Source organism: Sceloporus occidentalis, unplaced genomic scaffold, assembly GCF_023333645.1.
Source record: "Sceloporus occidentalis isolate IW3139 unplaced genomic scaffold, rSceOcc1.0.p SCAF_166, whole genome shotgun sequence".
In the NCBI taxonomy this organism is placed as follows: Eukaryota; Metazoa; Chordata; class Lepidosauria; order Squamata; family Phrynosomatidae; genus Sceloporus; species Sceloporus occidentalis.
In genome coordinates, this window is record NW_028317146.1 from 1375745 (window position 1) to 1392330 (window position 16586).

A 16586-nucleotide genomic window follows, 5' to 3' on the forward strand; every position below is an offset into this window, starting at 1 on the left:
CGTTAGTATAGCCATATCCAGAACGGTGCCCTGTTGGCCGCCCCGGAGGGCTGGAGATGTGCTCCCCTGATAATGAGTACATAGGACTGAAGCACACACGGCAGCCTCGCAGATTTAGGCCTGAGGGAGGGTATTCTGGTTTGCTTTGTGAGTTTCAGACAACAATTGGCCGACCTTCAATATCACAGCCGGTTCAAAAGTGTCAGATTGACTGTCCTGTAAGCCTCCTAGCTCTGCTCAAACCCTCTCTAAAATAGCTGCTGCTGTTTATTGATACATAGCTCCATCATAGTGTGTCTGCGGTGCTGGAGGTAAAAATGACATACATTAAGTTTGTACCTTTCACTACCCAAGAGGTTTTTCCGCAGCTAAAGGCATTGCTGAACTCTCTTGTTGGATGGAAAGTGATCCGCCATGTTTTTTTCTTATTATTATATATATTTCACACCTGATGCTCCTCAAAAGTTGCCTACAAGAAGTCCATCCAGAAGTTCCTTGCAGTTTCAATTAAAGTTGCTGTTCCACTTAATAAAATATTAACAATTCCCAGCCCCATATACCCCGCCAATATTAAGGTACCTTGTAGTAATTGAATTATCCATTGAAATTATGGTTTAACGGGGAAGCTAAGCAAATACATGCATTAAAGTGTATTTGTTGGCCGATGTCTCTCTAATTGGACTCAGATAACCCTTAGTAGATCTTTTTTTAATTATTTAATTGCATGGAAATTTAGGAAGAACTCAGAGGCTTCTTAGGTTTCTGTGGCCAACAACCTATCACACATACTGAGAAAATTATGAATGAGTCAGAATTTTACGCGATTAAAGAACTATTTCTTAGTAGAAGTTGGGCATAGAACTTTTATGCTATGCTATTTTTAATGATTTCCAAGCACTTGTTTCAAAACGTGTTAACCTGGAATAAATCCTTTCAAATCACTCCGAAAAACAATCATAACATAACCTGCGTGTTCCATGCCTGTTATGTCAAAACTACCTTGAGGTGCATCCCATTTTTCTTTTTGTAAGCTTTTCTTTGTGTAAAAAGCTTGAATAGCTATAAATCTACCCTTTTTAGCATAAAGGCCAAAGATCAGAAAGCATCTGCTTTAAAACCAGGTAGGAAGTGTATGGAGTGACAGCGATTAGCGTTATCTGCCGTGAGGTTCTGTGTCTGAACGTCCTGCTCCGGCGTGTAATGGTGAAGAGCTGCATTGTCCTTTGCACGCAGGCTATGGCCAGGATTTACTTATTGTCACTGTTGACATATTGTTAACGATCAGAAGTGACCCTTCATCTGTAAAGTTACACCAAAGCTTCTTAAGACCCTAGAGAATGATTCTTTATCTCCAGTGTCCCAGGGAGTCCCCTAAGCGATGTGCATGAAATCTCTTTTACATACACTGTTTAATGTCGGGGAAACTAAAAACATGCTGCAGCTTCCTTCCCCCGGTGTGTGTCGACATATTGAGCTTACTGATTTTTGTGGGGAAACTAACGAGGTGCCAAAAACTGTACAGCATAATGTACGGTCTACAGGGGAGTTAATGCTCTTGGACTCGTGTCTTCATCTTGGCGAAGGCTGGTATCGCAGAGTGCTCCCTTCTTTAGTAGTGTCGGGCGTTAAGCACCCGTGGCTGTTTGTTTTTAGTGGTTACAGTTGTGATGTACAGCTACGAAATGCTTTAACATGTTACTGAAAGCTTTTACTCGGTTGGATGTTGAGTCACGTAATGTGCTGCTGAACAACCATTTATCTCCATCTTTTTCCTCTTACATGATCAGCCAGACCAAAAAAAAGATTTCTATTTTATTCTATTATGTGACGGCTTCATATTCCTCTTCCTGGTTACAATCTTTTATTGCAATAAATGTAGATTATATTTTCATTTACCATTAGTAAATAGCAATTATATATAATTCTGACCATAATATTTGGCAAGAGAGCGTTTAATCATCGTTGTGCTGTTGATGAAATGTGTCATATGTTGCCTAGCGGTGCCTTTACGCTTCAGAGCTGGGTCTGCTGTGAAACCCTTTCCTTGATACCCTGCGGCTTTGCGTTTCCCGAACACAGAAGTGCTGGAGATTCCTGCTGGCGTCCTTCTAACGGGTGTTTTTTTTTTTTTATCTCGGATGACAGCAGAAGCAGAGATTTCTGCAGTGTGTGCTTCCTCGCTCCAACCAATTGTTTGTTTCAACACGGACCCTACTGGCTCGCTAACCATACATGCAACAATTATTCTGTTGTCTGAAACGTGACGTTCTTCGCTCCCACAAACATACATGTCACCAAACCTGTTGGCTATTCAATACTGCCAGTATTTATCAGTGTAACGGGATGTCATGAATCTCTGCTTTCATGCTGTACTGTCTCTTAACAACACACATATATATATTATAATATAATTGTGTTTCAAGTGACCTTAAAGATCATCTTGATTTGTCAGGGCAGTTATATTTTGTATGTGTAGTGTAAGTTTTATAAAGCGATATACTTGTTTAGACGGCGGTAATAGATTAGCCAAGGGAGAAGGTATTCTCAGAGCTGATAAATATTCTCTTGGTTGGGACAAGCGTTGTAAGGTGTTTGTTCTCCGATGCAATTCATTAACGGTTGAAGTTAATGAATTGTTTTCCGAGTTATGGGCGCCGTATCATTTCCTCTACAAAACTATCCAGACTGGGTACTCTGTGTTTCAGCGCTTTTAACAGAGGCCTAGAACTGTATTATATTCTGTACGTACCCAAGGTTACTCCGTGTACTAAAATCTACTCGGGCTCAAGATTTGTTTTTGGCTCCTACCGCAGAAAATAATAATTTCCAGCTTCTGTGCAGTGAACCTTTACACATACAGCGATATTATTCTGAATGTTTAACCCCTTAACGACAATTGCCGGTCCTGGTACGACACGGAAAAGCATGTGCTTTACGACAATTGACGTGCCAGGACCGGCACGTCTTTAAACGGGTGCAGAAAGCGATCTGTGTTCGCTTTCTGCACCCAAAAAACGTTGCTGAGTGCCTCGACCTCGAGGCATTCAGCAACGCCGCTATCGGAACGAAGGGGCCATCTCTGGCCCCTCCACGGAGCGTCAACATCCGCCATACTTTGTATGGCGGCGGACGCCCGTATTAAAAGCGTTTAGGAGGCGATCGACGATCGCCTCCTAAACTTAAATGGTGTCGCTGGAATGCCTCGATCAGGAGGCATCCAGCGACACCAAACACTTACCTTTCGATGGGCTGTGACCGCTCCGGAGAGCGGTCACAGCCGCAGCTGCCGATGATCTTCGCCATCAAGCAAGATGGCCGCTGCCCTGTAACAGGAACAAACAAATTTTAAAAGTTCGCTAGATAGTCCAGACCATCTAGAGAACTTTGGCTCCACTTGCAGGTTGAATACAGGTACTGCATTCGCCATGCAAGTCAATGGAAGCCAGCTTTCTAATCACAGTGTGATTAGTAAAAATAAATTAAAAAATAAAATAAAATTTATAATAATTAGAAAAAAAATAGTAAAATGTAAAAATCATTTCCCACTGATGTCACTATCAGGGGAACCTCCAAGTTGAAAAAAAATGTTAAAAATTTTTTTTTAAAAAGACAAAAAAAAAAATATATATATATATAAAAAATATATTTTTGTGCGCAAGTCCTAAAATTAGCATATTAGCTTAAAACAATTCTCGCATGGAAAGAGTTAAAATACTGGCATATTAAATGCCCGTGGGGTGTCTACTTTTAAAAAAAGGTATGATTTGATGGGGTAAATTGAATTGGCCAGGTTCAACAACGTCCCAATTAACACCGGGGGAAGGATGGCCACACACCTAATTTCCAATTAGAAAAATGCACACGTACCAAATGTGGCCTTTTAGTTCCCACAAAAATGACAAACCCATGCATGTGGGGTATATCACTGCACTCAGGAGATGTTGCTGAACACATTATGGGGTGTCGTGTGACAGCGGCATATACCAGGAGCTGTAAATTCATACATAAAGTAGGTGTGTGTGGGAAAAATACACACACAAAAATACTACTGCAAACTTTGAAAACATGCTGGTGGTAAAATGTGTGCATGCAAAGAGTTAAAATACCAGCATTTAAAATACCCTGTGGTGTCTAGTTTTGAAAAATATATGGTTTTGTTGGGCACACTGAAATGGCCTGGCTCAAAGATGTACCAAATAGGGCATGGGCAGTGGATCCCCAAATGCCAAAGTTCAACATTGAAAAATGCGCATGCCCCAAATGTGGCCCTTTTGCCCCCAAACGGCCAGGCAAAATCCTTCATGTGAGGTATCGCTGTACTCAGGAGATGTTGCTGAACACATATTGGGGTGTTTTGTGATAGTGACATATACGAGAACTTTTTAATTCATACCTGAAGTAAAATGTGTGTGGAAAACCAAATGCAAAAAAATGACTACCACAAAGTTTGACAAAGACTGGTGGTAGATATGGTGCATGGAAAGAGTTAAAATACTAGCATTTGAAATACCCTGGGGTGTCTAGTTTTCAAAAATATATGGGTTTATTGGGCACACTGAAATGGCCCGGCTCAAAGATGTACCAAATAGGGCATGGGCAGTGGATCCCCAAATGCCAAAGTTCAACATTGAAAAATGCGCATGCCCCAAATGTGGCCCTTTTGCCCCCAAACAGCCAGGCAAAATCCTTCATGTGAGGTATCGCTGTACTCAGGAGATGTTGCTGAACACATATTGGGGTGTTTTGTGATAGTGACATAAACGAGAACCTTTTAATTCATACCTGAAGTAAAATGTGTATGACAAAACAAATGCAAAAAAATGACTACCACAAAGTTTGACAAAAACTGGTGGTAGATATGGTGCATGGAAAGAGTTAAAATACTAGCATTTGGAATACCCTGGGCTGTCTAGTTTTCAAAAATATATGATTTGATGGGGTAAATTGCATTGGCCGGGTTCAAAGATACCCGAAATGGCACATGGGGGGAAGAATTACCAGATTTGGAAAAAATGGCTTTGAAATAGCAAAACGCTACCTGTACTTATTGCCCCATAATGGGTAGAAAAAAGCAAAAAAACATAAAAACATTGGGTATTTCTAAACTCAGGACAAATAGTAGAATCCATTTAGCAGGTTTTTTCATTACCTTTTATAGATGAGTAAAAGATTTTTCAACTAAAAGTTAGAAAGTCATTTTTTTCTAAATTTTTCACCATATTTTATACTTTTTTTAGTAGTAAATAATATGATACAATCAAAACAATGTCATCTAAAGAAAGCCCTTCTTGTCCTGAAAAAAACATCTAATGTGTGTGGGTTCAGTAAACGGGAAAGAAGAAAATTACAACTAAACACGAGCAGCGCAGAAATGTCAAAACGGCCATTGTCACGAAGGGTACAAAAAGTAAAATCAGCCTTTGTCACGAAGGGGTTAAGCTGCTAGTAGACAGTTTGATAGTTCACCCACGTGCTTGTTACATTTTTTTTTTTTTTTTTTCATTGACTTTTTAAATTGATTACTTATTTGAAACGGGTTCAGAGTCTTTGTTTCTATTGTGAAGGTTCCCTGTAATCTCCGACTCTTTCTGGCATCTGCTGGCTGCCTGCTATGCAAATTTTGATCATTCACGTTAACCACATGGCATATTCTTTATTGATTTTTACATAGCGCTGTAAACAGAACTCAAACGAGCTTAAAATCTGTTTGTCTCTCACCACTACGTGGAAAATATGCCAACGTTGACTAAAAAAAACCTACATTACCCTATAGAAGATAAAAAAACAAAACAAGCTGCCTGTTTTTTCAGTGTTTTCGTAGTAATAAGATCTGAGCCGTGCCTCCTTGAATATTACTATACCATGGGGACATTTATGCCAAACTGTCTCCTTCTATCTAACAAGCTCAGTGATGTGTCCTTTTTATAATGCATAAGAAAGACAGTATGTTGAAATGTTCCTCTCCTCAATGAATACACCCTTGATGTGTGGAAGTAATGGTCGTTCGTGTTCTTGAGCCCCTTGCTTTTTTGTGATGGGCCGTTCCGCCGGTAGAGGTACGGGCTCTGTATCTGTACGCCGACAGGTCTTTAGAGCAGCTCTTGTAAGAAGGATCGGCTCTTCTGAATGTGCTGTTTTTATTAAGACCCGAGAATGAGCATACAAAAAGGTTTGTGGTGTTTTTTTCTCTCTCCTCTTTACCCATTTCGTAGAACGTAGATGTCACTAACGTTGATGGGCTACTTTGCTGTGTCCTGTGGTACAGGTCTATTTTACATAGATGATTCTGTTTTGTAAACCAGGAAGAGGATGAGAAGCTCGAGCTGCCAAGAAATCGGTCTGTCAGCAATGTTCTAAATCTGTATTCTGCAGTGAAAGGGCAAATACAGTTTAACAGAAGTGGCGTGGATCGTATGCTCTTGCTGTTAATGCTTTGCAAGGTCAGCAGAAGCCTCCTGTCCAGATATGATTTCACCCTTCTTACCAGACACACCGAGGGGAAGATTAATCATATGCTACTTTGCACAAGAATTATTTGTCGTAGGGCGGCTGGCATTCCCTGTTCCTCAGTCGGTATTGTTGGAGAAAGTTAAGCAGTATCGGTGGGTAAGTCGTGCTCCCAGGGTCAGTGTGTCTGTTTGTGTCCCATCTCCCAGCAGTCACATAAGTGTGAGTTCAAACTGGTCACCAGATGTCTAGTGAGAGCCTTTGCATGCTTCTAATGCATTTTTCCCCTTTTCAAACTGTTCCCATTTTTAGTGCCTTCAAACCTGCCCTATGAGTGCTGTAGATAAGAAGTTCACCCCATATACCCTAAATCTTTTATAAACTCATTATTTTTGGAATACAAATAGTTGTGAGTAACCAGCAAAGCTGAAGGGGTCCTTTTGATGTTCGCAAAACAGAAGAGCTTGAAACATCTGTCCATCTTGTCTGAGAATGGTCTATTTTTTTAAAGCATTTTTCCTGTATGCTAAAGTTTGGACATGTCCTGTGTCTCTAGATGTCCATAAGAAGTATAAAAAATATAAGCCCTCTGTTTAATGTAGATTTCATTTCTGTATACTAATGTTCACGGGGTAGGGGTAGTATAAAAATACATGAGCACCAGGTTTATACAGTTATAAATGTATAACCCCTTCATAAAGCTTATGGATGTTGAGTTGAAAATGCAAATCCCCCCCCCCCCCCCCAACTCGCCTTTCGGTGAAGAAACCGGTTCCCGACATATAATACGGGGATCCATAGCTCTCAGTATCATGGTGCAGAATGACGCACGATTACACTCAACTACATCATTGCCGTCATTGTGACGTCTGGTGTATGGAAGTGCAGTGACATCAGGCTTCATACCTACTTTAGGGTAGGTTTCAGTTACATCTAAACTACACCCCATAGACCAATGTGGGTAAAACCCTTTTGAAGGTAAGGAATATTTGAGCCATGAAACTGTTGCATTATTTGCATTAAAATGTGAGTGTTTTGTTAGTTGGATTTGCTGTCCTGTACTGGACGCATCGGCCTTCTCCTGACCTTTTCCAGGCTTACTGTATCGGCTTTCATCTACAAAAAGAAATAAAAAAAGAGGAATAATCATGCAAAATCTGTACTTACAGATAAGGATTTAAATGCTTATAGTGGCTGTAGACCACACAATGTAGAGACCTGTACAAAGTGAAGTGAGGGAAAATGACAGACCCCAAGCCCAGGCAAGCAGAGACATGAGAGACGCGTAACTTTGTAGTGTTAAAGCTGTTTAATGTTTTGTCATCCGCGCTTCCCTCCGGCACTCTTAATGAGCAGGCTTGAACATGCACGAACGAGGCTCTGTTGCTTCAAACCCAATGAAGATTTTGGCCTGTTTGGCGTTGAGACATAAGTCTGTGGTGGCTGCTTCACATGGTATGTGATTTAGGACAATGCAGTCGTGAAATTTCTGGAGGAATAGTTTTGTTTTGGAGTGTCTTTTTGTGTAAGGGAAAGCTACTATGGTGAAACGAGTCTGTTTTGTTAAGTTGCTGCCGCCACGGTGGTGGGGTGAAAACTAGAGCCCTGAGCGGGGCTGTTTTCTTAATCCCGCTCCCACTGAATTTCTGACCATTACCATTCGCTCCCACAGACTGTGTCCAATCCAGCCTGCTCCTGCAAACATTCTGTCACAGCTTTTAGAGATGTGAAGAATGTAATTCCTTCATTCACAGATACTCATTCATTCCCTCAATCACTCATACTTTCCCACCCCTTACCTGAACTGCAGATTCCCACGCACTCCCGCAAGGCTGCATTCGCACACAGCGTCTTTTCTCTTGTCCTGCCCAGAGGAAGCAGTAACGCGATGTGACGTAAATTCACGTGACTCCGCTGGGTTCCTGGGCGGATTACTGGGACCCGCAGGTACATTGTCTGTCCGCCTGCTCCCGCCCGCTACACCCGAAAGACCGGCCATACCTGCAAGTTTTTTGATGGGTCCTGTGGGACCCGCATCCCGATACAGTCCTCTAGTGCAGAGTCCCCGAGTAACAGAAAGCAATTCCATATGTTCCCTGTGTTGGACCGTTTAGTATAAGTTCAAAGTCTGGCACTTTAAGGGGTGGTCATACCCATTTTTTCCAGGGTTCAGTGATGTTTGATGTGTGATTGCAGAGATTCCCCTTCTCACATTTTTCGGGTCTGTCCAGGATCGAACCTTTAGGTACCTTTTTATTATGGTGTCAGCCCGATACCCTTCCAGAGCGCGTGACATGGTGCCAGAAAAAACAAAACTGACTACATGTGCTACAGTGTATTTCCCATGGAACTAAGCACTCTGTACTTGCCAAACATTTGCCATGGGTGACTTCTTTAACTTGGCCGATATAGTATCCTGGCGTGGATAAGGTTGGCATAGACTGATGTAAGGTTTTTTTCTGGTTATCTCGTGGCATTCAATTTAAACTTCCTACCTGCCCTCTACCTTTCTCAACAATGAGAAGCCGGGCGAGTACAGCTTGCGACTGCCAGAAACCTAATCTATATGATTGTTTTAATGAACTAGACAAAGCTTTCATCACAACAGATGCATTGTTCTAACATCTTTCAGCCACAAACTGTTTTTTACTTGAGCCGTATACCCACGGAGTTGGCATTAGAGTTTGCTGGAGAATTGTTGTTTCACCCCACTGAATTAATTATGTATGATGGTGGGCTGGCTTTGGCAATACTTTTCCTGCAGTACCATCTAGGACCTTCTCTCGGGAGAAGCTCGCTGTGGTCTTCTCTTGATAATTCAGAATATCTGGGGGTCGGCTATCTACAAACTCCTTTTTTAGTGAATATACTCCTTTTTTGTATTACATTTTTATCCGCGTACGTGTGTAAAAATAGGCTTTGCATTATCAATTAAGACCATTAATGTAGGTGGACTCGTTTTATTCTCTTTTCAGTGAGTGTTAATGAAGCTGGTCTTATGTAGTTACATGAGTGCTTCCTCATGGTCCAAGCTACTTTATAATTAAAAGTGCATGAAACATGAAATATAACCACTGTCAGAATATGAAGTTCTCGGGCAGTTCCGTTTCTGTTATGATTCTATATATGAAACTGCTTTTTCTTATTAATGCCAGTCAATTCATTGGCATCGGTAACAATGACTTTCTAATTATTGTGATAAGTTCATTTGTGATAATAGGTGATCCAACCCAACCCAAACTCGCTTGAATGCTCCTTCAGTTTGTGAAATGATTGATGCGATAGAATGGGTTTCTTTTCAAAAGGGCAGTTGGCAGGAGAGTTGCATTTTCGCCCTACTGACTATACCATACAACATGAAGGTCCAACCTCAGCGAGCATCTGCTCCAAGAATAGCTGAGGTGGCCATGAATAAAGCGTAAATAAATCAATGAGATTTCATTTATTTTGAAAGCTGAACCGTGCACTATATGCGGGAAATCTCAGCCCTTTGTACCAAGCATGTCCCTTTTTAGAATGCATAGTGAATTTAGAAAGTTGAAACTACAAAACTCCTGCCGACTCATGATCTACTGATTTCGCCTGCAGATGATGCAGAGTGGATGCTTTCGGGAGTTAACAGTGCCAGGCTTACTCAAACGAAAATGAATCTGTGCATTTGTTTTGAGTCTCCAGTAGATAAGATTCAGTAGCTGTTAAGGAATGACATTGATTCATTGCTCTGTTCTACAGAAATGGCCATATGGGATCAGAACTGGCTAAATATCTGTCAGCGATGCTCCTTGAAGCCGCATTAATTTATAGACTCGTCTTGTAATTAAGGATGAACCGATGCTTGATGGTCAATAATTCCCTTATAATTAATAAGTGTTCCATTTGGAACGTTGCCTTTTTAAATAGAACATTCCTCTGGTGCATGTTTCTCCTTTCAAGGTATGTTAGATATTGGTACTTACTGCTGGAATCTGCCTTAACCGGTGTTTTTCCAGCATGTAGTTGAGTTTATATAGGTTGTCTTAGTGGTGCATGTTTCATTCAGGTGTGCACCAGCATACTTAAAACAGGTTTTGTAGCTTTGTGTGTCCATTACAAGATATGTGTCGTGTTAGAGATTCTGAATCACTAGCATCTAAAACCCACGTTGTATCAGCGTATCGGGCAATCTTAAAACATGTGCAGCACATGCTCTTCACGGGGAGTCTGGTCCTCCTGATCTCTCTGCAGGCATGATTATTTTGGCCCTTTGGTAAATAGGTACATAGCTGGTGGTATTAAACTTCACTACATGTTTACTCTCCCACCGGCATTCATGACACCTTGTTAGATGAGCAGAAGCGGCAGATGTTGTCACGGTAAGGGGAATTAAACATGCACGGGATTGATTTAAAGCTATCCTGAATGTAAGACGGGACGATGGACTGATTAAGGTCCGAGTCTTTGATGGGTAGATTTGGTGGATTGTATGGTTCTTGTCTACTATGTTCATTTTGAGCTTAGTGTGTGTTTAGGGCTGGAGAGAGAGCTAGAAATAGCCCTAGACATTAATGTGTATATGTTTAGATTAAGGGGGCAAATATCTCCAGTATTTTGATATTGATGAGTTTAACAGTTATGAGCTTGAAAGCGTTAAATGATTATTAGTTATCTTCCAGGCCTAATTTTGCAATAAGTTTGGCAAATGTAGCATGGATCACATTTCTGTGCATTGGCTTTCTTTTCCTGCTGCAATTCCCACTGAACCACTTAGACCCTCGCGTAACTAAATGATATAATACATATAAATGCTTCTTACCAGTTATTCAGGGTTTCAAAGAACAGCAAAGCCGACCGACTGAATCTGATGGGTCCAGACGGTTCAAATCAGCTGTTTGTTACGGGGTAAAACTGCTCCAAATGTTGCTTTTTAGGGTAAATGGCTTCTCTTGGCTGTTCGTGTCTGTTTAGACCTAAAGTGATATCGTGTTTTTAATACTCGGAAACCATTTATATTAAAACCAGATAAAGGCACAGTCTCTTTAATAACACGCAGTCTGACCTTAACCTGGTCTATTTCCACTGCAATAGCTTCCAATAAAGAAATCCCCAAACTATACAGATTTGAAACCGTCCATTGTTTTTAAGAGCACGCCGATGGAATGACATCATACAGTGTTCTATCATCGTATCAAGTTCTTGTCACCTGTAGGCGGTAAACAACTGATACCTGATTTACATACAGCCTGTTCACTGTGTTTTTGATGACTAACCTTTGCTTTAAAGACACGCCGCATATATTTTGTAACAGAACAGGGTAGTTAAAAGGACACCCCAGCCATCCTATCTGCTTTAATGGGTATGATAGATGAATGATGCTATTCAGCCCAACCATCCTGAATATCGGATTTCTACCAAGACTTCATGCTTGTCTTTTGCTTGCCCTATGCACATTCTATCAGTTCTAGTTACCTATTTTAAAGGCAGGGTATCCTATTTAACACCAACCTTTCAATATAAAATACGAGGCTTGAAATAGATGGTTAATTCTACATAATGTGCCATGGGAGGAGACTGTATATTCCGATGAAGGCTACCTGCAGGGCCTGCCCTCCTGGCTCTGTCCTGTTCCAGGCGACGGGTTGGAGCGGTTGGCGGATTCAGCTGTGGCTTTTAATTCTCGCTGAGCATTTTGCATGAAAGGGAACCAGAAACCTTGGCTGCTATTTTTAGCTTTTCCGCATCGTAACTTTACATTCTGTTCACGTAGGAAAGCAAACACACGGGACTTCTGCCACGACAATGCCCGGCTCTGGTTTATTAGCTGAAATGTGAAATCTGCAGGCTGCTTAAATCGAGGAAGCTGTTTAAACCGTTTCGGTTTTTATTAGACTGCCTAATAAGTAACAAACCTTTTCCCCTAACATATTAGACCCCCGAGTCTGTTCTGGAGACAACCTTTTCTTTGCATTAAAATTAGCAGTATCTGCTCTCCTAAATATTTGAGATGTTATTGAAATATATATTATATATTAAAAACCCCAAAACTGCAGTGAAAGCGGTGCTCGCTTTATGTTCTTGGCTGTACCAAAGACCCGAAGGAGATATTTCATGGTAGAAACACACCAAACATATTTTCGGCTTTACTCCCTTCATGGTGCAGCATGAAAGTTACTAAGCAACCTTCCAAACCCCTGTTTCAATTGAATCTCATAAATGTAATGTGTGGCAGCTTATTAAAATTAAAGAACCAGTCAGGTCGGGCCAAGTAATAATTGGTATTAAAGTCCAACAAGAACGCTAGCGTCGCTGCTTTGCCAACATTGGTATGTGTAACAGGCTTTGTATGCTTTGTGTAGGGCTGCAACTAACGATTATTTTAATAATCGATTAGTTGGCCGATTATTTTTTCGATTAATCGATTGATCGGATAAAAAAAATATGCAAATGTTTTGTTTAAAATTTAATGAACTGAATGTTAAAAAACAACTTAATTTACATTAACATTTTTATTTTGTTATGATGTAATAAAAAAACAATATGTTCAAAGTACAAAAACCCAAACACAATATTTATGAAACAAAATAACCCCAAACATTCTGAAAAGAGGTGGACTATTACTGTTCAAGAAACTTTGCACCCAGCACTTTGCACCCAGCCCTGGCACTTTGCACCCAGCACTTTGCCCCACCCCTGGCACTTTGCACCCAGCACTTTGCCCCACCCCTGGCACTTTGCACCCAGAACTTTGCACCCAGCCCTGGCACTTTGCACCCAGAACTTTGCACCCAGCCCTGGCACTTTGCACCCAGCACTTTGCACCCGGCACTTTGCACCCAGCACTCAGCACCCAGCACTCAGCACTTTGCCCCAGCCCTGGCACTTTGCACCTGGCACTTTGCACCCAGCCCTGGCACTTTGCACCCAGCCCTGGCACTTTGCACCCAGCCCTTTGCACTGTGCCCCTGCACCCAGTCTCCAACTCTGCCCTGCACCCAGCCCTGCCCCCACATTCTGCCCTGCCCCCACACTCACACCCTGCACCCACACTCACGCCCTGCACCCACACTCACGCCCTGCACCCACACTCACACCCTGCACCCACTCTGCCCTGCACCCACACTCACACCCTGCACCCACTCTGCCCTGCACCCAGTCTCCAACTCTGCCCTGCACCCAGTCTCCAACTCTGCCCTGCACCCAGTCTCCTGCCCTGCCCCCACACTCACACCCTGCCCTGCATCCCCACCCCCACTCTGCCCTGCACTCAGTCTCCTACCCTGGCCTGCCACCCCACCCCCACCCCCGCGAATCGCTCTGTGCGAAGGGAGCCACACGCAACTAAAAGAAGGCGGAGAGTGCAGCGGAAGCGGGGAACGCTCGCGGAGGTAAGTAAAAGGAGCCGAGTGCTCCAACAACGAATCGATCACTCGATTAATCGATAACGGAAATCGTCGACAACGATTTCCGTTATCGATTATTATCGATTTTTATCGATTCGTTGTTTCAGCCCTAGCTTTGTTTACGCTTCTTCCATAATCGCTTTAGTCACCAGATTTATTTACGTGGCCCCTTAGACCTGTTCCCCACCAAACCATCCCATTTAATGGTTTTGTGTGCTGCGTTAGAGTTCTAAGCGATTTAAAGTGCCGTATTTTTCTTCAGTGCAGAGCTGGCCTCCGAAGAGCTTGCATTGTATAAAAGCTTTTGACGGTGAGGGTCCAACACAAAAATACAGCTGGCTTTGTACGGGAGAACAGTGAGATGTCATGTAAGAATGTTAGAACATTGGCACATACGTAAATGGGCTTTACTCGCTTCGATGGGGAGTCCCATGGAACAAACAAGTAACTTTATTTGAGCGTTACACAACTGTATACAGTAATGTAGTTTACCCTTGAGGAAAACATGGTTCTATCTCATTTTGGTCCCAAACATTTATCTGCAGACCCTGAGGCCATTGTCAGTCATGTGATATTTCAGGCGACTTTTCCTGCCCCATTGCATTAAGGTGATACTTTTTGGCAGTACTAATGAAGTCCTGTTTGTTACTGTCCTGTTTAAAGCAGTGCTTTCCTATTAACGATGGCGTAACAGAGTTGTTTGCAGAAAGCTTTGCCATGTTGTGCTAGACGACACTTTACTTCTCCTTGGGTTGTAACTGCTTGTATAGTTTGTGAATTTCGTTCGTAGGGTAGTTGAGGGCACGATCGTTTTAGTGAATAACTGAGTTTAACTGTCACTTTTCCACCTTAAAGGGGGTTCCCTTGTACATAGTAAGATAGGTTACCTCGAGGCCCAATGCAACCCGGTCGCCATGGCGACTATAAATCACTTCCTGGCTCCCAGGAAGCCGGTAAAATGCTGCCACTGTTTGGCTACAGGGGGTGCTGGTGCACGGCATCCAGGGGCCCGCGTTATGTGACCTCGGGGTGATCGAGTGGCAGCAGCAGGCAGCGAACACGCAGCGCAGACGGGTAACGCGGAGTAGTGTACGTGTATAGTGTCTGTGTGTGTATGTTTACCGTAGTGTTAGTCGGTGTGTCGTTATGTATTGGGGGTGTGACTGTGAGCATATACTTTTAGCATTTATTTTCGTTTGTATATTTTGTGAGATCTTTAATTCTTTAGAATGAGACATACTAATATATATTAGGGGGGCGATGGGGACATAACTCTTAGAGACAAACCAAATTTGTCAGCCCTTGGCAAAAATGTTTTTTTTTTTTTCCTTTTTGTTCCAATAAACTTCCCTTCATCTGAAGCCATAGAAACGTGCAAAAACATAACTGTGTGCACAAAAAACCTATAAACCTTTTTAGGATGATGACCCGATTTATGTTCAGCAGCATTCCCTGATTAAACGTACCCCACGTACATTTTTTTGCACTTTAGGGATCTCTCCTGCACCTTATCTATGCCGGTTTACTGTAATGTTTAATTTGTTCATTTTTTACTAAAAAGTGGCATCAAGTTATGTGAGCGATCAGTAAGCATTAAGCCAGGGGCTTCTGCTTTGAGGAGGAGCGCAGGCGGTCAAAAGCGATGATGTCCCTGCCACTGCAAGAAGTCAACACGTACCAATACGTCCTAATGGTCTTTTAAGCACAATTTAAAAAAACAATTTGTCTATATGGGCATGAAGGGGTTAATCTACAGACTTGGATGCTGTTTTCACTGTCAGTCATATAATATTTTGAATGACTTTCCATGTTGGCTGCTTCTTTATGGCACTGCTATGAAATCCCTTCCTACAGACATTTGTCAGAGTGTCTGGCTGGTTGAGACATTCTACTGTTTACGGAAGGCACGGTGATAAGGAGTCAGGGTATTTGTCTAGTAGATTGGGTTAGGATAACAGAACTAAAGCACATGAATTTCTCTTCCACCTTCCCCATCACATTCAATTGCTATACTGTCTCACGTCCATGTTTCCAGTTGTTTCTTTTCCTGTGCCGGTTTGGTTTTTGTGATTTATTCAAGTCATTCTTAAGGTACTCTGTGGGGGCTTTTAATTCTTCTGCCTGGTTTTCTTTTACTGCAAAGACAATGTAAACTTTAAGGCCTAAGACGAACCAGAACCTGCTTTGAAGCTCTAAAAACAAATTGTTCCCTGCTCTTCGTTCTCAGGTGGCGACAGACAAGGTTGCAGAAAAGTTGAGCTCTACTCTCTCATGGGTGAAAAACACGGTGTCTCACACTGTCAGTCAAATGGCAAGTCAGGTGGCGAGTCCATCAGCTTCGCTACACACTACATCTCCATCCACCACTCTGTCCACACCTGCTCTTTCTCCGTCCTCTCCGGTTCAGTTGAGTCCAGATGAAGTAGAGCTGCTAGCAAAGCTGGAAGAACAAAATCGGTAAGTTTCTTAGACTTTGTGATGTATTCCCTGCTTTATGTTGGCTGAGCTATCTGCTAGTAGGTGGCAAGGTAAGTAAGGCTCCTAGCTTGATTTGAATGACTTGGTCAGCTATGCAGTGTTATACTTATCCAGTACACAAATTACATTTATCTGTGAATGTCGGGTACATCCGACCATCGCTATTCCTTTCTGCGACTATACATTGTTTGCCATGGGGGTACTTTGGATAATTTGCAGTTGTATTTTTCTATGATGATGTGCAGCATGACTTCTTTATTGTCTGTCTTTTCTTCTCGGTACATG

The 16586-nt window shown here is 42.2% G+C and overlaps 1 protein-coding gene across 1 annotated transcript in view; it reads left to right on the top strand.

Annotated features, from left to right (window-relative positions):
• Positions 1 to 16050: 16050 nt before the first annotated feature.
• Positions 16051 to 16586, top strand: part of LOC149279438 (ecotropic viral integration site 5 protein homolog) — a 36525-nt gene continuing 35989 nt past the window's right edge. The window contains exon 1 of the mRNA XM_089501181.1: positions 16051 to 16280. Within this exon, the coding sequence (XP_089357307.1) occupies positions 16132 to 16280 (149 nt within the window). The 5' untranslated portion in view covers positions 16051 to 16131. The remainder of the gene's footprint in view (positions 16281 to 16586) is intronic.